The 20,266-nt window shown below is 37.3% G+C and overlaps 1 protein-coding gene across 3 annotated transcripts; it reads left to right on the top strand.

Moving 5' to 3' along the window:
* Positions 1–646: 646 nt before the first annotated feature.
* Positions 647–19,801, top strand: Chodl (chondrolectin). 3 transcript variants are annotated; one of them, XM_038346449.1, is made up of 6 exons: positions 647–725; positions 10,100–10,409; positions 10,540–10,697; positions 14,296–14,367; positions 16,449–16,551; positions 19,710–19,794. In XM_038346449.1, the coding sequence occupies exons 1-6, from the start codon at positions 647–649 to the stop codon at positions 19,792–19,794; spliced, it is 807 nt and encodes a 268-aa protein (XP_038202377.1). The 3 variants fall into 3 exon arrangements, with proteins under 3 accessions (XP_038202377.1, XP_038202376.1, XP_038202378.1); XM_038346448.1 differs by having other exon boundaries at positions 14,281–14,367; XM_038346450.1 differs by lacking the exons at positions 647–725; positions 16,449–16,551 and having other exon boundaries at positions 10,144–10,409; positions 14,281–14,367; positions 19,710–19,801.
* The last annotated feature ends 465 nt before the right edge of the window (positions 19,802–20,266 follow it).

Below are 20,266 nucleotides of genomic sequence, written 5' to 3'. Positions count from 1 at the left end.
AGCTGTCACATTTTACACAAATGAGTATTGAAGTCTGTTGGCAAATGGGAAAGGGGTGGGGATTAGGGGAGTGGAGGAGGAGGGACTGCTGACTGCACTCTTTTCAAAGTGGATCCAGTTTTTAGGGGAGGGGCCAGATGCTTCGCTTGGCAGGAGAGACGAAGTAGTTAAAATGATTAGTAGCTAGGGGTTGGAACCCCAGTCTCTGTGTGTATATAAGACGCTGCAGCCAGCACAGAGCTGCTGTTGCTGCTGCCCGAGCCAGGACCACGGAACACCCGCTCAGCCCCTTAGGATACAGGGACCTGAGAGGGAAGTTAAGAAGGCTGCTTAGCTCTGCGCTAGGCAACCTGGTTCACCTTTGCAATAGAGACAGACACAGGAATCCCTAACGCTCTGGCTCTCCCCTGCCCCCAGACACACGCCCACAGACTCCTGCGCTCCAGTCCAGTGCTGCACGGGGCAGCTTGGCAGCAGGTCCCCGCTGAAGGCGATGCTTACAGGGATCCTAGCTGCAGTGCTGGGAAGGAGGGAGTAGTACCCAGCAGGAAAGCGAGGAGGCTGCTGGTTAGAGCCTCCAGTGACTGTGCTGCGGGAGAACGCCGCCTTTGCTCCACTGGACACCTGCTGCAGAAGCCTCGCCACCATGATCCGCATGGTCTCGCTGCTGCTGGGAGTTGCGCTGCTCTGTGGCCAGGGAGCCTTTGCCCGACGGGTGGTCAGCGGTGAGTCAGGGCATGGGTACTGTCCACCCAGCGGAAGACAAGGGATTTGGGACTCTGGGGCGGTAAGGGGCAATCTGCAACAGGGTGGGAACACCACAGAGAGTTGGAAAACTGTACTGAATAAGACGACCAGAGAGACGGTGAAAAACATTTTATCCTTTTTCTTTCACCTTCTCTCCGCAAAACAGAAAGTTTTAGTTCTTTTTGCTTTTTGAAGAGCCTTCTATAACTGCGAAGCGAGCTCTAGCTAAAGCGGAGCAGCGCAGCATAGTCTCTTCCAGGCACGGTATTCCACTTTCTTTGGAAGACAGGGAGTGGATAAAAGGCAGGCAGGGTTGGGCACCTGAGAAAGGGGTGTGGTAGGGCTAGGCAGACAGAGCGTGGAAGCTGAAGAACTGCAGTATGAATGCCACCTCCTGTTGGTCTGGTTCCAGTCCAGCCAGGGTGCTCACAGGGGTGGGGTGGTTTCTGAGAGTTTGCAGCCTTTGTTCTCAGCAGGACCGGCAAAGAACTGGGGAGAGTCACCGCGCTGTCGCCTTTCTTTTCTGCACATTACATTCCTAGTTCCTAGTTAAACAGCTCAGGAAAGAGTCAACTGGACTTGGGTCGAGGTTTGGTTTGAGGTGTGTACTTGGTAACGAATTTGGGTCTGTGCATCCTGCAGATGCATAATTAAGTTTCCCAAATCAGTACTTGGGAAATAAGTCAAAATTACCAAGCTTCCTAGGCTTGTCTCTGTTTTTTGTTTGTTTGTGTTTTCAGCGTCTGTAGTCTAATCACTGAACAATTCACCTCCTTTAGTTTGGGGAAGTCTCCTAAGGGTATAGAGTATTCAGGGACTGAGATGAATGTGAACAGCACTGCGCATGGCAGCTGTACAGTTACCCATAGAGAAACCTCTTGCTATGTTCATCAAGCTGTTGCAATGAGTTTGGTGAATGTAGGAGAGCAGTGTTTTAAGGGTAAAGTGTTTGCCCCTCACATACAAGGCAAACGGGGTCCACCGAAAGCTTGTCCATCTGCCCAATAGGTGTCACTGATAGATGCAAGACGGCAGCGACTTAGAGTTTAGAAAACACGTCTTTAGGATCTAGCTTCTTTAAGCCTGCCTGTGATCTCAGCAATCCCCGTATGTCAGTCAGTCAGATACAGTTCTTAAATGTACAGACAGGTAAGCAATTATAGTCTCCACAGGATGTTAAGAGCGTATGAGTTTAAATCCTTTTCCTCCCCAGTTTAGCAGAGAATAAAGAACTGCATGGAGATCTATCTGGTGGAACCAACCACATATTTCACTACCTTTGTTTTCAAGAATTTTTCGTGCAAATAAATGAAGCAGAGACTATGCTTTGAACATATGGCATTTTCAAACAAACAGAAGCATTCCACTAACTTAAACAATGTTTCTTTGTTGGATTCTTACTTATATGCTTTAAAGTTCCAAGAGGGAAGGGAGATATTCAGGGTAGAAAACAGAACTCAAGTCCTTTGTTGATGAAGAGTTTAATTTTCATTGTACTTCTGCATATATTATTCCAAAACTTTGGCTATGCTTTTCATTAGCAACTCATAGGCATCTTGAGGGTAACATCTGGAAAATTTCTGAGTAACTGAGCATGATTTATTTGATTTAGTGTAAATGATGATGTTGACTTGAGATTAGAACAATTATTTAGTTATGTTTTTTATGAATAATTTGATTGTCCTCACATTGATGTCTATCTACAAACTGATTTATGAATCAGGTTTTGAATAATTTTAGCTGTGATGGGCTGAGCAGAGAACAGCCTAGAATCTGTTATTTTTGAAGCAATGTTTCCTAACATGTCCACTGTCAGTCTGTTGATACTTATTCTGAATTGTGCAGCAACCATTTGATGCCACTAGGGACCAGTGGCCCAGTCTGTCCTCAAGTGTCTGAAGAAAATTGGAACAGCTTCTTTGCTTTCTGTTATTTGGAACATACTTAGAACACATAAAAATAATGACCGTTTATTAAATTTGAAGACAACAATTCACAATTCTTGTGTAATATCAAATAATCTCTTACTCATCATATGTCCCAAAGACAGGCACTGACAAACTAAACCTCTAGATATATTTTTCATGTTTCAAAAAAATTTAAGAAGGTACATTCTAATTCTTTTAAACACATCATTTTAAGATGAAAATTGTTAAAGGATAAATACACTTCTAACAACTTCACCGTCAGCTGATCTACATAAGATTTAACATTGTTCAATGTAATAAGGCTGTGCAGAGAGACACGCAAAGAATAATTATAATATTCAATGATAATAATCTGATAATAATAATCAAGAACTCTGATGATAATAAGCAGTGTATTTAGTGAATCTGTGGGTCACACTGGGAAACTAATTTGAGGATCTGAATTGTATGGGGATTTCTTACTCTACACTGAATAACGGTGAAGAACATCTGTTGCATCCTTTAAATTATTCAGTTCAGAATCTCACTGGCTGGTAATGGCAATTTGCTTCTGACAAAGTTTGAGATTCTTTTCATTATGGTTTAAAATAAAAATAGGTGGTTAAAATTGAGGACTCTAGTTTAGGAGAATATGTTTGAAAACAAAGTGACATTTTATTTCAAATTTTTGAAATATTTTAATGTAATGTTTGTTTTTTTCTTCTTTTTAAAAAGGGTTTAGAGCACTAGTCCCCAACCACATCTTGCTGCAATGGCATTAACCATATTCAAGGCACCCCTCAAATTTCTCCAGAAATCTCTTATATGTACAGTCTTAACTCTGCTACAACTGTGATACACTTTAGAGACTAAGGGAAATGGACCTTTAGAAACAAAGCTATTAGGCCTGCTACTGACTTTCTTATAGCAATTCATGTGCTTCATGGAGTCAGACATAGCTTTTAAATGTACAGTTAACCAACCACTCTCCACTTTTACCAGTATGTTTAAAGTCTCTGACTGCAGGTCCCTTTTGTTCATAATTTTGCAGAGAATTAAAAGCTCACTGTAGAGAGATCTAGCCAGTGGGACCAATTCCATGCAGATTTCTCTTTTTATCATGGAGAGAACATAGAATATTACCTAATTTATGACCAGTAAGTAGCTTTAAAAAGTAATTTAATAGTAAGGAAGATACAGGTGAAACTACAGAGCATATTCTAGCTTGCAAAAAAGTCCCATGACATCATCAAAACAGAAAATGATGACAGTGCAGGTTGCAAAGATGCAATTACTTTAAGTATCTCTTGGGCAAGAAGGGAACAAATTAATCTTATTACTAGGCATTTAATAAACTACCCATTTATCACAGGCATTATTCCTTAGTGGCTGCTCATCATTATTATATGGTGGCACTATCAATACATTAATGCTAAAACAGGATCTGTAATTTAAAAAGGGCTCTGGAAGGGGAAATACAGTTGATGCTTCATTAGGAATTTTTACTGCTTACATTTCTTTTCTGTGCTAGATCTTCACTTACAGGCACAGTCATAGAAACAACTGTGTTCTAAAAAACAGTCTTATGTACTACTGATGGCACAGCACACCACGATATGCTGATCATGGTGACAGTCTTTGTATTTGAGATGACACTCAGTTTAGGCTTTAATTGTTCTATTGAGAAAACAAAAGAACAGATGAGACATACATACACACATAAATACACACACATATATGTACACACATACATGGACATATATATATATATACATACATACACATACATATATATATATACATACATACACATATGTAACATACAGAGATATAAGTACCCTGAAATGAACTCTGCTCCTATTATTCAACATGGAAAATACACACTCAAAAACAAGTTCTCAATACACAATCCTGTGCTTATACCAGCAATCAATAACCCACCAATAGCTGATATATCAGATCAATGTCTCTAACCCAGAATAGATTCATGGCATGTACACTTATCAGTACCTCTATTCACAATGCCTTTTAGCAGCCTATTACTTGAGACATGTGTGGAGAAGTATAGACATCAGGGAAATGGGCAGCAGAATCAGTGAGCCTGGTTCCAAACCTGTTTGCAATTATGATCTGTGTGAACTTGGACAAAGTTTTAAACTCTATCTATGTCCCCCTTTTTATTTTAAATATGGGGAAAGGAAATATACATCATACATTGGCTTAGAGAGTTGAAAGGTATTGATGTAATTAGTACCTTGTGTATATGGCAGGAAGAGGGGGAGGGGCAGCTTGGTAAGCCTTGTGTCTTGAGTTGAGTTTTCCAGAAGTAAAGGCAACTTTTTTAGTTGAATACCTGATAAGAAAAACTCCTTAGTTATATGTCAGCAGATTCAATTCCCCACTTCCTCTAATTGTGTGAATTCTACAGGAAGTGAGGTCTCATATTTCAAATTATTAATCAATATCAGACTATTATTATCATGAGTTCTATGAAACATATAGCTTATGTCAGTTTTTAAAGAAACAAAAATGATCATGAAAGTTTTTCTTATTCCAATTACCTATAGTTCTGCTGGATCCAAGGTACGTCTTTCTGATTGGCTGCTTAAACTCTCAAGCCATATTATTACAAACGTTTATTGTGAATGGTTTTCCACTCAAGATCTTTACATCTATTTCAAATATCAGGATGTAGACTATGAGGTCACTTCCTTCTCAGAAAGCCAGTGGTGTTTCTTGCCGGGATAAAACCGAAAGACTGCTACCACCATCATCCCTGAAGTGAGCCAAGGCTGAAGATTCCATTTTCCTCGTGTAAGAGAATGGATGTCAGCTGTAGAGCACTCTGCAATTAAGTGAACCATAAAACTCATCTTGCATAAATAAGTTAATTTTAATAAATCTGTCTTAAATTCAAATAAAAATTCTTAAGAAACTGGTATACTCTTGAGAAATGCAAATATAACACTTAGAATAAATGACACTCTTTCACTTAGTTTAAAATAATTGGCCTTATTCTCAGAGATCATGCAATTTATATGTTTCAACACCATCCCATGTTTTAGTGTGTTTTGAGGGGGATAGGAAAAAATTATGGTAAAGATATATATATTTTTTGATTCTAGTAATGAATCTTAAGTTTAGCCAATCTGGTTGAGTTGAGATTTCTCATATTGTCCTTTTTGTATATTTTCATTTTCTTAAATTAAGGGTGGGTCATAACTGAAGAAAATAAATTTATTTCTTCTATGTTTTGTTGAACAACATGATCTATATGTAATAATTATTTAATGTTGGTTACAATTTATTATATTAAGAGGGCTAATGAAAAGTTTGACAATCTCACAACTCTAGAGCATTCTGCAATAAATAATTTGAGTAAAGAAAAACTAACTTATTAATTCTATTCAAGAAGGAGACACAAATTGTCATAACTTCATAAGTTTACTCTTGGTTTTGTATCATCACCAAAACTAGTTTCAAGCTTTGCCAATATTTATGATTTTTCATAACAATGAAAAAGTAAAACCCTTATTCATGGAAATAACAGCAGAATATTAGTTGTGATAATGGTAGCAATGTTTAATAGCTATTACTAAAAATCCTCTGTAAATAAAAGTTCATATCTAGGTTTGTGACTCAGTGTGGGTCCCTGACAAATCTGAGAGGGGTGAATATTTCTTTCTATAATTCTATGCAAATTTCCTGGAGAAAATATAAATACTTCTTAGATTTGGAGATTATTTAGTTCCAGGTGCACATCTGGAATATTTTTATAAAGGTACATAAACAAAGCTATGTTGAACTTCTCCTTTATCAATGTTTCTAGAATTGGGAGTGGAAAGTCTTTGTAGATAATCCAAAAGCTAAGTAATTTTCAACTTGAGATTCTGAATTGAGACTTCTTTATAGTTAGCCAGTATGCATGTAACTTTAGTGTAGCAGAAACCACTGTAGGACTTACAGAAAAATTGCCCTCCCATAACATATTTCTGAAAGATTTTGTTAAAATATGATGTTTAAAAGCAAAAGTCATGGAAACTTTTTTGTGCCATCAACCAGGGTGAAGAGGGAGGTCATCATGACTGTTTTCTAGGGGGGCTGGCTTTTCTGGGAATTGAAAAAGTCACATCAGAAGATCTGCATTAGCAGAACTTGTCTGGGAAGCGGGGCACCATTTGTTTCCCAGCTGTTCAAGTTCCAGTGTGAGCACAGCCAAATGGGATCAGCTGAAGGGCAGCAACAAGCTCGGTAGCTCCAGCTTCTGCTCATTTTGCTGCTGCTTGGCCAAATGTGCACAGTGAGGTAGAAAGCAGTAGTAAAGCAGACTTATATAAGATATTCACCCTGTCAGCAGGAACTGATTCTATATGAGCCATAATAATTGTGCAGTGTGCTTATAATTTCTTGGAAACTGCTTTGCTCTCCCTGACCTGGTAGTAGCTCTTGAGTTCAAACATGAAGACTCAGCGGATACTCACCGAATGTCCTTTGGGGTTAACAGAGCTGTTCCAGCTGATAAAAGGCTTCTGTCTTCAGCCCCTCAAAAGCTCTCTTTTCTGCAGCCATCATCATCTCTGTTCATTTATTGAAATCGTGGACTACTCACTCCATCTAAAGGGAAAGATTGCCTGGTATAGAGTGCCAAGGTTGGCGATTTTTCCTAGGCCCCATGTAGCATTTGTTGTGAATTACTTGAAATGCAATTCATTATTTAGGCATCATTACTTATAGTTTTTTGCAATATAACATAATAGGATTAGGAATTTCTACATTATATTGTGAGCATTCTGTGCATTTTACTATAAGTGCTATCTTAAGTTTATAAATGAATGAATTTCAATCATATTGTATACCTTCACCATGTATAAACTAGATATCAACTTATCTTTTAATACGTCAAAGATTATAAGTAGTGTATCTAAACATATAAATTATACCCAGGCAGTCTCTTAAGGTGCCCTGCTTTTGTTACATATAAATACAAGCTACTCATCAAAAACATCCTGTTATTCTGTTTTTCTTTCCATTAAAATCTTCAAAAGTAATCTTAAAAAAATAAAAACAGTGCTAAATAAAAATGCTTGAGTGAAATACAGAGTGAAATGTCTTAGGGGGTGAAAACTGGAATCTTGAAAACTCAGGGGAATGTAACTAAGATATATTTGGAAACTTAGAAATATGTAAAGGATGTACCAGATGAAAATAGGATGTGAGCTTGCTTATTAAATACAATAATAAAATATAGGCTTGTAATAATCATTGGAATCTTACAAGGAACAGCTATTTTAAACAATGAAAAATCACAAAACCTAATAATAAACAAAAATAAATTTTCAAATTTATATGTGATTTATATTAGAACTAAGCATTGGGATTTCCACTGCTTCCTGACAAGGATTATTTCAGATTATTTGTCCTAGGAAAGCCTCTTTAGCTAATTTCCCATGGCCAATTTCTACTGATATATTAATTTTTGTTAAATTCGGTTTAGACTATCTATTAAGTTGTTTGTACTTTTTTCAGTGTGCAGCTCCTAAGTTCAGATCCCTGTTAGCAGACTGGTTTGCCTTTCTGGAATAACTATTTATGTTTTCAGTTTTGTCAAAATCCTGAATGCTTATCACTTAAAAAAATTTGTTATGAGGTTAATGGTCTTTGGCCACTTTCTGTTTGCTCTTGCCTTGAGAGTCATTTCTGATCACAAACTGAGTTTCAGGGGTTGGGGGAATGCTGTACTCTTGTTGTAAAATAATTGCTCAGCATTATGGCCTGTAATTAGGAGTACACACTGTAAATTCTGTACTTATCAAAGTATTTAAGCATGATTCCCCCCTTCTACAACTGACAACCTTTCATATAGACTACAAAATTAAAGACACTGTGAGAGGATGTCAAACATTTTATTTATGTGGGTGTTGGGAGTCAAAACTCAGGTCCTCATGCTTGAACAGCAAGCAATCTAACCTTCAACATCTTCCAAGTTCCATCACTTTTATAACTAAAAGTAATAGACTAGAAAAGCAAATTTTACAATATTATTGAATGAGAAAGCACTTATAAAATATTTTGTTAATTCTTTGAGAATATCATACAATGCATTTTTAATAATATTCAGCCAAATTCCTTAACTCCTCCAAGATCTGTCACCTTCAATTCATTCTTTCCCAACTTCAGGTCCCCTGCTCTTTTAAATTAATAATTCATTAATTATGATATGTACTGTCCATCTAATTCTTGGAGTGAGTGGGACTATCTACTCAAACATATTTGAAAAGCTAGAAGCATCAACATTAAAGAAAACTGACTCTCCCTTCCCAAGAAACTCAATTGTCCATAGTTTCTCAGATGTGGGGCCTCATGAGATTCTCCCTGCTGTGCTAAAATGCTGAATGGCTTGATGTTGAGCAGACCTTGTGCAGGCACCTCACCTTCTGTGAATTCATGAGTACAGTGGTCCTGCCGTGTCTCTAACACATGCCTTTGCTCTAGTCCTCTTTAAATTTGGCTCTCACATTCTTCCTACACTGTTTCCATGATGGTACTTAAGCCTTGGGGATGAGGGTCTGATGTAGATGTCCCATTTCTGACTGAGCACTCTTTTGTCACTCATTCTTCACATTCTGTTGTGAGTTTCTGTGCTAACCACCATGCACTGCACAAAGAAACCTTCCTGATATGGTTTGAGAGTTACACTTATCTATGGGTAGAGATATGATGGAGGAGAGTCTTCTATGTATCTGTTGTGTCATTGGTTACTTAATAAAGAAAATGGCTTGGCTTGATAGAACAGAAAATTAGGTAGGCGGAGTAGACCGAACAGAATGCTGGGAAGAAGGCGATGAGGCACTCACCATGATTCTCAGACCCGAGACAGACGCAGGTTAAGATCTTTCCCAGTAAGCCACCACCTCATGGTGCTACACAGATTACTGAATATAGGTTAAAGCAAGATGTGAGAATTAGCCAATAAGAGACTAGAACTAATGGACCAGGCAGTGTTTAAATGAATACAGTTTCCGTTAATTATTTTGGGTAAAGCTAGCAGGCAGCCAGGAACTGGGTGGCGGGAAGAAGCCCACAGCTCCTTCTACAGAGATATATGAACTTAGAGGGAAACTTTGATAATATGTTCATTCACCCAAATAACAGTACTATTGCTCACCCTGTGGCTTGTGAGCTCCCCAGTTATTAGTTCTCAACCAGATTTGTAATAGCAGGCATGGATTTCCTCCTGGAGAGGCAGAACTTAAGTCTAATCAGAGGGTAGTTGTTTACTCCCATAACTATCATGCCACTATTACACTCATACACATACCTTGGAGAAAAGAGTTCTTGATAGTGTTTCTAATTTTGAATTGTTCTTTTATTGTAATTAATATCAAAGTTATAAATAAAGACCTCAAGACCTATTTATCTATATCTCTTTTGTTTGTTTGTTTTAGGTCAAAAGGTATGTTTTGCTGATGTGAAACATCCCTGCTACAAAATGGCCTACTTCCATGAACTGTCTAGCCGAGTGAGCTTCCAGGAAGCGCGCCTGGCTTGTGAAAGTGAAGGAGGTGTGCTCCTCAGTCTTGAGAATGAGGCTGAACAGAAGTTAATAGAGAGCATGTTGCAGAACCTCACGAAACCTGGAACCGGGATTTCAGATGGTGACTTCTGGATCGGACTTTTGAGAAGTGGAGATGGCCAAAATTCTGGTGCCTGCCCAGATCTCTATCAGTGGTCTGATGGAAGCACCTCCCAGTTCAGGTAAGCTGTGACTGGACCCTGAAGTGTTTATTGATGCCCTAGAGGAGTCAGAAGGGCAAAAGAAAAGCCCTGATACCTAGAACACTCAGAGCACATGTTGCTAAGTGTCCCTTTGGTTCCATATTTGTAGGAACTGGTACACTGATGAACCTTCATGTGGAAGCGAAAAGTGTGTTGTCATGTACCATCAGCCAACGGCCAATCCTGGCCTCGGAGGTCCCTACCTTTACCAGTGGAATGACGACAGGTGTAACATGAAGCACAATTATATCTGCAAGTACGAACCTGGTAAGAGGCCTCTGTAGCTGTAACTGATTCTGTGCATGTTTGTCATAGGAGGCCCCGTGTTTAAGGTTTCCAGCCGTTTTCTAGATTCCAGAGAAACAGGCATCATCTCATGGCTTGCTCCGTTAATGTACTGAAGCACATTCATTGTTTGTAGGAGAGCAAGCCTGCCAGTGTGTTGGATGGAAGGGAATGGGTAGATACATTTTTGGGGAGAGGCATATCCAAGAGAAAATAATTTATACAAGAACCACACTGTGTTATTGTAATCATGTTTTGTAACTAACTGTCTGTGTGAAAATACCTTAAAAGCTTATGAGACTATGTGGAAAGTAGTTATAGGCTACCAAAGTGCCTATAGGCTTGCACACTTGTGAGCGACAGCTCCTTGCTTCATTCCTGCTGAGTTTAGGGGAGCAAACAGCTTTCTCCACGCATATTATTTCAACATGTTACAGCATAATGTTTTCCATTTGCTTCTTTAGCTGAGTTTAAGTCCTTTCTCAATAGTTTAAAAGAGTAAGGTCACATTACATATTTTTCATTTGATTTGCATCATTTGAAAAATGACACTTTCGTTAGTTTTCTTTTGAAATATTCTGTTACTTGACAAACGCAGCCACTGAGAAAATTACTTTGACCTAAGTCACATTAGTGTGGCTTCCCACTGAATGTAGTGAAATTGAGTTACTTTAATAAGACACCTCAATTGAATTGGGATTTAAACTACATGAAGGACTAATCAAAGATGTGTAAATTTATATATTTGATCATCTTAGACACTCAAGATAGATACTTAAGCCTTGATACCCTTATTTTTCGATTTTTCTCCACAGTGTTTGAAAAGGTCATTTTAACTCTTTTGAAGGACTGTCAGCATGACCTCATAATATGTTTCCATAGAAGGCAATTACATCCAAGTACCCATGTTCTGTTACTCTTTTGAAATTACACATTTTCTTTTTTCATAAAGCCATGAAGCACAAGGGATTATTGGATTAGACTTACCCTTCTCTTATGTTTATTCTGCTCTTGAGTATATTAGCCAACTTTTTATATCCCTGGCAAGTTTATTCTTTGCCCTTGGTTGCTAAATCTGTCATTACACTCCTGGAAGCTTTTGCAAATCTAAGTCTGTTGTTCAATTCTACTCTTTCTAATTGTGTCTTAGAGAAATACAGTTGAGTTCTGTGATACTTTATATTTGCTGCAACACTTGACATTTATTAACTAGAGGGTTAGAGTAATGGGTGTAGCTATGTAATATATATGTAGATATTTATGTATTATACCCATGATCAGTTTGAAATTTATTATTTACTTTAATATGTATACTCCCATATACTATCTAATAGCATGAAGAATGATGTTGAAAATGTTAAAAATTTACCTGGTTATTAAATGAGATCATTCAATTTTATGTTTTCCTTCTCTACTGAAACACACAAATAGTCTTTTGGTCCACTGGTACCCATTTTTATAGCAGTACTTCTAAGTGTTAGTTTTGTGTGAAACATGCCTTTTGGGGCTAATGGCATGACCCAGCAGAGAAAGACATTTGTTTCCAAGTCTGAAAACTGAGTTCAATCCCAGAGATTTATATGGTAGAAGGAGAAAAACCTACTCCCTTAAGCTGTCTTCTGGCCTCCACATGCACACCATGACATTCAAGCTCTTAGCTACACACAAAATAGATTAACTCAAAAATTAACACTGCCTCATGAGCTTTTTAAAGATAAAATAGCATATATATATATATATGATTAAGTTATTAGATTTTTGTCTAATTAACAATCACATTAAAGTTTGTTAGAAATATTTTAAATGTAGTTTGTTGCCAATATCATATCTTGATAATCGGTTTAAAACATCAGTCAACCACTTACAATCATATACTAATGAAATTGTTTAGACAAGTTGTTACATATTAGGAAGATATTAAAGTATCAGTTAAATTTAAAGTTTATGAAATATAAAATTATATGATGATGCGTGGTTAAACTACCAGTGAATCCAGATTGTAGGGTATTGTGAACAGCGAGAATTTTTTAAAACACTTTCATGTTCTAAAGACTACAGAAAATGCTCTATGTAGCTTTTTTTATATGCATGCAATGACAAGAGTAAAGTGTCTAATTTTTGAGCAATTAAAACATTTGCATTTGGTTTTATTGTTGCTTGTTTGTTTGTTTATGAGGCAGAGTTTTACTCTATGACTCAGTCTAGTTAGAAACTCAAAATATTGTCCAGGATAAGTTCAGAATCACAGTGAACCCCTAGACTTAGACATAAAATGATGGTGTCAACTTACAGAGAGAAAGTGTAGTTTAATTCCCTACCACCAAAGAACTCCATAAAGCAAGAAACTGTCTTATACCATGATGGGGCTTCTGAAGAAGAAACTCCCATTCGCCTCCAGTTCCCTAAGAAAAACTCCATTCAGAGTGATACAGGAGTTCTGAAGAAAAAGCTCCTTCAATTCCATTCACTTCTGCAATATTATAAGAGTTATGGTATGTACCTCAGAGACCAAAACAAGAGAGAGGATCACTTTGGCTCAGGATAAACAAAGGAAATTCCTTGCCTTCACAACTTTCCAGATAAGAGATTTAGGGGTCGGAGCTCCCACCCCCAGTACCACAGCATGTGGCCTAACCTGTGTGCCAGGAGTTTGAGTGTGTGGCACTAAATAAGGGCTATCCTGGTTCAGGTTCTGGAGTGTGGGATGGAGCCTTGTAGTTGGGTACAAGTGGAAGGAGGCTTCAAAGCCACAGTAGGCTTTCTTATCAATGTGATTGTGCTTCCCTGCAGCACACTGAGGGAGGTGGTGGGTAGGTGAGGTAGCTGGAAGATTTGTAACCTATTCATGCCTAATACAATTACTTTGGCTAACCTGTTAATGTAACAACTAGTTTCTTAGGGGGAAAGTATATTCGCTGGTAGTGCCAGAACATAATAAGGAGTCTCAAGAGTTTCTCACCCATTTGGGAACTGAAGAATCTAATCACATAAAGCTAGAAAAGAAACAGCCTGCAAATCTTGACTTAATATTAATAAAAGGAGTATCCCTATTGGAATTTACATCTCAGAATGTCATTATTTGGGTAGCACAGACATAGTTTTCAGATGGCTGATGCTTGAATCAGCAATTCCACAAGCAGCTCTCTGTTAATTATTATTGCACTGTAAAGGTTATTCCATAAAAAGTTTACCTTTGTTTTCTTTTGAATTATGTCTTATGTTATACCACTTAGGTTTACAAATTACTGTCTACCACTGTAACTTTGGGTCCCTTTGTCATTACTGATTGTAGCAGGCTGCCTTCAGTACTCTACCACTTTTGGTTGCTAAATGAAGTTTGGGGTTATAGAAGGAATTTATCAAATAGGCTCTTATATACAGACATAATTAAACAGTGACTATTGTTGGTTAATTCTATGTACATTTAAATTCAGAATATATATTTGACTGTGAATTATTCAGAAATCCAAATCGACTTTCTTTTACCATTTAATAACTTTTTTGTTGACATTTGCATTTTTATTGTTTAATTATTATTTATTATGTTTATGTTAATTGTTTACAGAGATTCAGCCAACAGACCCCGTTGAAAAGCCGAATCTTACTAATCAACCTGAAGATAGGCATGAGAATGTGGTTGTTACTGAAGCAGGTGAGTCCCCTCTGTCCCTGTCATCTAAAGAACTGGGCTTTGAACTAGCACTTCATGCTGACCCCAGGGAAACCTTTCATGTGGTTCAGGGATGTGGCACATTAATTATGGGCCCATAGACATTTACTTTTGACCTACATTAGAAATAATTATGCAATGATGCATTTTGAATAGAATAACCTTTAAAAAAATTCCATTTCAGGTGGAATTATCTCGTATGAAACTAAGTGATCGACATTAGCACGTGTATCTACAAAGCATTTCCCAATATAGTGTACTGTGTATCATGTGTACTGGCATATTTAGAGTCCTGGAATAGCAATTTGCTACTGAATGTTCAGGGCTTATCTGGCAGGAGAGAGGAGGTATAACATAAGCCTCATTATGGTTTATGTAGTCTTCCCTGGTGTAAACACCTGTGTCTGATCAATTTCAGACTATCACTGTGATATCACGGTAGGACATGTTGGAAGGAGGTGCACACAGTGGGCCCTCTATCTCGCTGCCACCCCCAAAAGACAGAGTAGAAAAATGCAATCCCCAGTGCAAGTTCCAGATTAGTTAGAAATTCCTTGATATTCCTTAAAACTTCTTTTTTGACATGTACTAAATACAGATGGACAAAAAAATTCATCATATTTCTTTTGTGAATATTGATCCAAAGATCCAAATGTTTCGAAATCAGTAACTCATACCGAGGCTCAGAAGGAAGACTCCATAATCACTATTCTCTGCATTTTGATTCTCTTATGCAGCCCTATGGTCACAAGCATGCAGGACACCCCCCCCCCCCACACACACACACATACACACACACACGACATGAAGTAAGAAAGAATTAAGTAGAGGGATTTGTGAGAATTTGGAGGGGAGAGTGAAGTGTGGGTTTGATTAGAATAAAAAGCATTAAAAATGATATAGTAGGGAGGGCCTTGGACCTTCCCCAAAGCAATATGCCTTTACCTTTCTGAGGAGTGGATGGGGGCTGGAGCGGGGGGACTAGGTTGAGGAAAGAGGAGAAGGGGAGAGCATGGGAACTGGGATTGGTATGTAAAATTAAAGAAGTTTGTTTTCTTTTAAAAATAAATAAATAAAAATAAAAATAAAAATGTATTAAACAGCAGCAAACTTCTGAATAATATATTCCTAAATCTCATTAAATATACCCCTGAGCAAAGAGAAGAATAAACAATGAGATGAATAAATTATGGTTAAGTTTTATCAGAATCTTTAAGATTTGTGATATTGTTGACTAACTTTTAGTTTGCAAGCCAAATGCAACTCAGTTTGTTTTCCTTATACAGAAATGCTCTTAAGATTTTGTGCTTTTTCTGCTTCATGTATCTGATTTTAACATCATCCATAATATCTAAACACAATTAAAGTTGCCAGAAAATAATTAAACTACAGACATTTTCCTCTTATTAAAAGTGTGCTAATAAAGTCATTTCATGATTTGTAGGTCTTGAGTGTTTGAGATTTTTTTTTTAATTTACTAACAACATCTGCCATCATTGAGAGTGAGAGAACAGGGTTAAAAGATGACCTATTTTCAGATTTAATTAAATCATGTTATTGTCTCCAGAGTCTTAGGTCTCTGGGTTATGACTGCATCACCACCTAGTATGTGCTTATTTTTACTTAAGGCCAGATTCTTACATTTTCTCACGACAACAAGCTTATTGGCTAAGATAATTCATTATCTACTAAGTCAGCAATGATTATAGTAATTATTATTCCCCATTATAAACTCTTCACTTTTGCAATGATGCAGAAGAATTAATAAAACGAGACAGCTAAGATTATTAACATGTTATGAAAATTAGTCTGTGTCCGAATTGAAAACGTATTAGAACTTTAAAATCAAGCATATTTAATTGAGCATGTCAACCAGGACATTAAAGTTTTATTTATAAGTTTTTTCAAAGTGTCTATGCATTTTTTCATCAGCTCTTCTACTTGGAGTTTACTTCTTGGTAACAACTCTATTTTACCTTGATCATTACAGAAATTTGTTCATAGCTGCTTTTGAGCTCCTTCATGAGCTATCATTGAACACTAAAACTGTTTTATTTTTGCAGGCATAATTCCTAATCTAATTTATGTTATCATACCAACAATTCCGCTGCTTTTACTGATCCTTGTTGCTTTCGGAACCTGCTGTTTCCAGATGTTGCATAAAAGGTAAAAACCATATTTTTGTCAAGATAATTAAGGAAAAAACCCTGAAGTATATTTTGAGACATTCTCTGAAAACGTTACTATATCTTTAACTTACATTAAAGAATTTTAATGTTCTTACCTGTCAGTAAAAATCCAACACATGGAGAGTTATAGGATATTCAGATTATATGAGAAATCCAGTGTCTCCTTCAGAGTTCATAAATCCTATGAACAGCTTGCTTTACTGTTTCTGTTTTTCAGTCAGGAAAACGGTGGCTCATTTGGGTCATCTTCAGTTGCCTTGTGGTGCACAGTTAGCATATGTGATGGATCTGAAGTGTGAGTGCTTGTAAGCTCCTACTAGATACACTCTACATATGCTCTCTGGATTGTTAAATTAAAATAAGATTGATTTTTAATCTTTCAATCTGAACACCAAGTTATACATGACTTGGTTTTATAGGTAGATATGTAGTATAGTTTCAAGATTCAAATAAAAAGCTTCTGTTTTAAGACACTTTAAGACCAGGAAACTAAGTGCATTTGTGAAGACAGTGAGCTGAGTGTGGGGCCGGTGAAGGGATGAAGGGATGAGCAGTATTACCAGGAGTGCAAGGCCAGCTTGAGTTAGTGAGTTCCAGGACAGTCTGAGCTACATCATGAGACCTTATCTCAAAAAACTTCATTCTTTTCCAAACACCTCCCCCTCTCTCCCTGGGTACTGTCTGATAGATATTTTGAAATAAAATGATATATCTGAATAGCAAGACGTCTAGGAACTTGTCAAACACTTATTCATGCTGATTATTACCCTTGAGCCAGTGAAGTAAACTTTGTTGTGTGGTACAATCTGCCAATTAAATTTCAATAAAATTAAGTATAAATATGTATCAAAGAAAACACAAGGAGATATATTTAAATAAGGACATATGTGCTGAAAAAAATGACCTATTTGTTTGATGGTCAAATAATTGATCAAAAGATTGATTGTATAATGTCAGGAACTGCAAATGAAATGCTTTTCCCCTTTCTGTTTCGTCATCTTCCTTTCCTTAAACAAATCCTAAAGAGCCTGAAAAGTAGCAACGTGAAAAGATAGAGATGATTAATGTGTATTAATAAGTGATCTAATCTAGGCATGCCTGGCAGGACACTCCTGTCAACCCAAACCTCAGGAGGCTGGGGAGCAGAAGGACTACGAACTTGAGTCCAGCTGGGGCTACATAACAAGAACATAGCTAAACAATCAAGCAAACACTTCCCATGAACCAAATCAAGCCAATTAAAAAAAATAAAAAACCAAAAAAGTCAAATAAAACAAAACATTAACATGATTAAAAATACAAAAATTATTTGAGCTAAAAACCAGGGCTGTTAAAATGAAGTCTGGAAAATTAATAAATATTGTGACCCTCTTGACTTTCATCGAGAGACTTGTGAAATATTATAACATTTATTTTCTAGCATTTTGTATATGTAATATACAAATACAGTAGAAAATGTGTCATTTCTTGCCCGAATTCAGAAGACTATAGATGAAATCATGTTAGATTTCTCATTGGGAAAGCAATGATGTAGGAGGAATGTTAATTCCCTCTTAGCCCAGACAGACTGTTATAGTGTCCGTTTAAGTAGCAAACTGGTTGGTAAACATTAAACATATGCTTCAAACATTCTCACTTGCCAAGTAAAATGTGTTAGTGCGTTGAGCAACAGCATCTCCTCTAAGGATTGTTTTGTTTGTCTCCAAAAAGGGGTTGAATTCATTCAAAAGATCTGGGGCTGTCTTCACTTGTTCGAACATTTCGGAGTGAAAAAATAAACCAAATCTGGGCACTTTCAGTTGCCGGGATGACCTGAAGTCCTTTGTTCACCATTCTTAGATCCTCCCCTTTTCCTTTCTTCCAGGAAAGCAAGGAGAAACTTCATCAAAGACTCCACTCCATTATCATCTGAGTGCCTTGCAGAAAGTTTAAATTCCAATCTGGTACACATGGCGGTTTCTCTCATTCCGTATCATTATCAGAATAACTTTCCTTCCCTTAACTAGTAGAACTTTTAAATGACACTAATTACAAATAAAGCAACACTGATAACTTCTTTTCTTACCATTAATAGCACTCTGCTCTTCATAAGCTCTGCCTGGCTTATTTTCTCCTCATGCTAGCTATATTTGGTAGAATTAAGTTATGTTGACTTGATTTATTTGAAGGACTATCCATACAACATGTAATTTACATTTTTATTAATCACAGCAGTGCTGAAATTGATACGAACAAACTAGTTTTCATTGTAATGCTGTGGCTTTAGAATTAGTTCTTTTTCTTTAAGGAGTTTTGCAAATGTGCAGGATGATGGCACATGTGCCTGTCAGGGCTGTGAGGGTGGCAAAAGCCATTAGGGGCTGTAGGAAGTGTGGGTACCTAGGGGTAGAAGTAAATACTGAACACAGGGGATGTGGACAGACCAGGTGAGAGGCCATCCTCAGGAAACTAAAGCAAAGAAATGCAGATCTTGACATGGAATCTGGTACAGGGTGACTTGGAGAATCTTAGAAACAGACACTTCTGCAGGGGCCTGACTAGTGAGCATTGTAGGAAAAACCACCAGAATTCCAGGCAAGGCTACCATGAGGACAGAAATTCCGCGTCAACCATGTCTTGGAAGAAGAGCTCACAAGCTCCTAAGTCACCAAACATGTTTCTGCTTTGGACTTAGGCTGATTTGAGAATTTCTGGACGCAAATGGCCTAAGTACAGCTTGGCAAAGTGGATAGTAGGAGGGAGACAGGCATTCCTGCTATTTAGGGTCACAGCAGGTGTTTGGATGACTGACACTAATTCCAACAGCCATTATATTAGAGTACCCATAAGCAAGATTTAGAAACCTTGGCCAAAGAAAACAAGGTTCATTGTGGGAAAATTAAAAGTTTTAGTACCCTGTCAGGCATTGTGATGCTTGGGTGTTTAAACTCTACGGTGAGTTAACAGATACAGGTGTGTTTGGAATTGTTATCTTCACACAGTGGGATAATCTAGACTTCTTTTTGTAGGAATGGCAAATATGCTGATGAGGAAAGAAGGACTCATAACAACTGTCTGAGCATCTCTCTTTGGATGAAGACACGGCCAGCCTGATAAGATTCAGGAACTGAACTTATTTGTTTTTATGTTTTTCAGTAAAGGAAGAACAAAAACTAGCCCGAACCAGTCTACACTGTGGATTTCCAAGAGCACGAGAAAGGAAAGTGGCATGGAAGTCTAATAACTAACTGACTTTGCTCCAGAAAACAAAGATAGTTTTGTAATTCCCGATCAGTGTAAGGAATGGCATCATTAGCTTGGAATGGCTTGAAATCTCAAAGGATCTACAAGATGAACTGTAAGCTCCCCCTTGAGGCAAATGTCAAAATAATTTTTATATGTTCATAGTTTAACTTACAAAATATGCTGTGTTTATCATGGAGTGAGACCTGCTTATTCAGTTAAAAGATGCACCCAAACATCATGTAATTGAAATGGATCACGCAGATGAAAATGTCAGTGGACACATCTGGAATTCCTGGGTTGGAAGTAGTTCTTTTTGCTTTTCGTTACCTTCATCATTTTGATCTACTTCATGTAATATTAATTGTTTTCAAATTTACAGTGTGCAAAAAATTTTACCTTTGCAAAAGTGTTTGATAAAAATGGATTGTTCTAATATTTATATTTATGGCATTTCATTTTTACATACA

The sequence above is a fragment of the Arvicola amphibius genome, chromosome 10 (genome assembly GCF_903992535.2).
Source record: "Arvicola amphibius chromosome 10, mArvAmp1.2, whole genome shotgun sequence".
NCBI lineage: Eukaryota > Metazoa > Chordata > Mammalia > Rodentia > Cricetidae > Arvicola > Arvicola amphibius.
The sequence above is the reverse complement of the archived record's forward strand: the minus strand, read 5'-3'. Positions and strand labels throughout refer to the sequence as shown.

What these genes read in the sequence shown, in the direction of transcription:
- Chodl (XM_038346448.1), top strand. Translation starts at nt 647, where the DNA reads ATGATCCGCATGGTCTCGCTGCTGCTGGGAGTTGCGCTGCTCTGTGGC. An exon ending in TGCCCGACGGGTGGTCAGCG is followed by an intron (nt 726 to 10,099) that starts GTGAGTCAGGGC and finishes TGTTTGTTTTAG; the next exon opens with GTCAAAAGGTATGTTTTGCT. An exon ending in TGTGGTTGTTACTGAAGCAG is followed by an intron (nt 14,368 to 16,448) that starts GTGAGTCCCCTC and finishes TTATTTTTGCAG; the next exon opens with GCATAATTCCTAATCTAATT.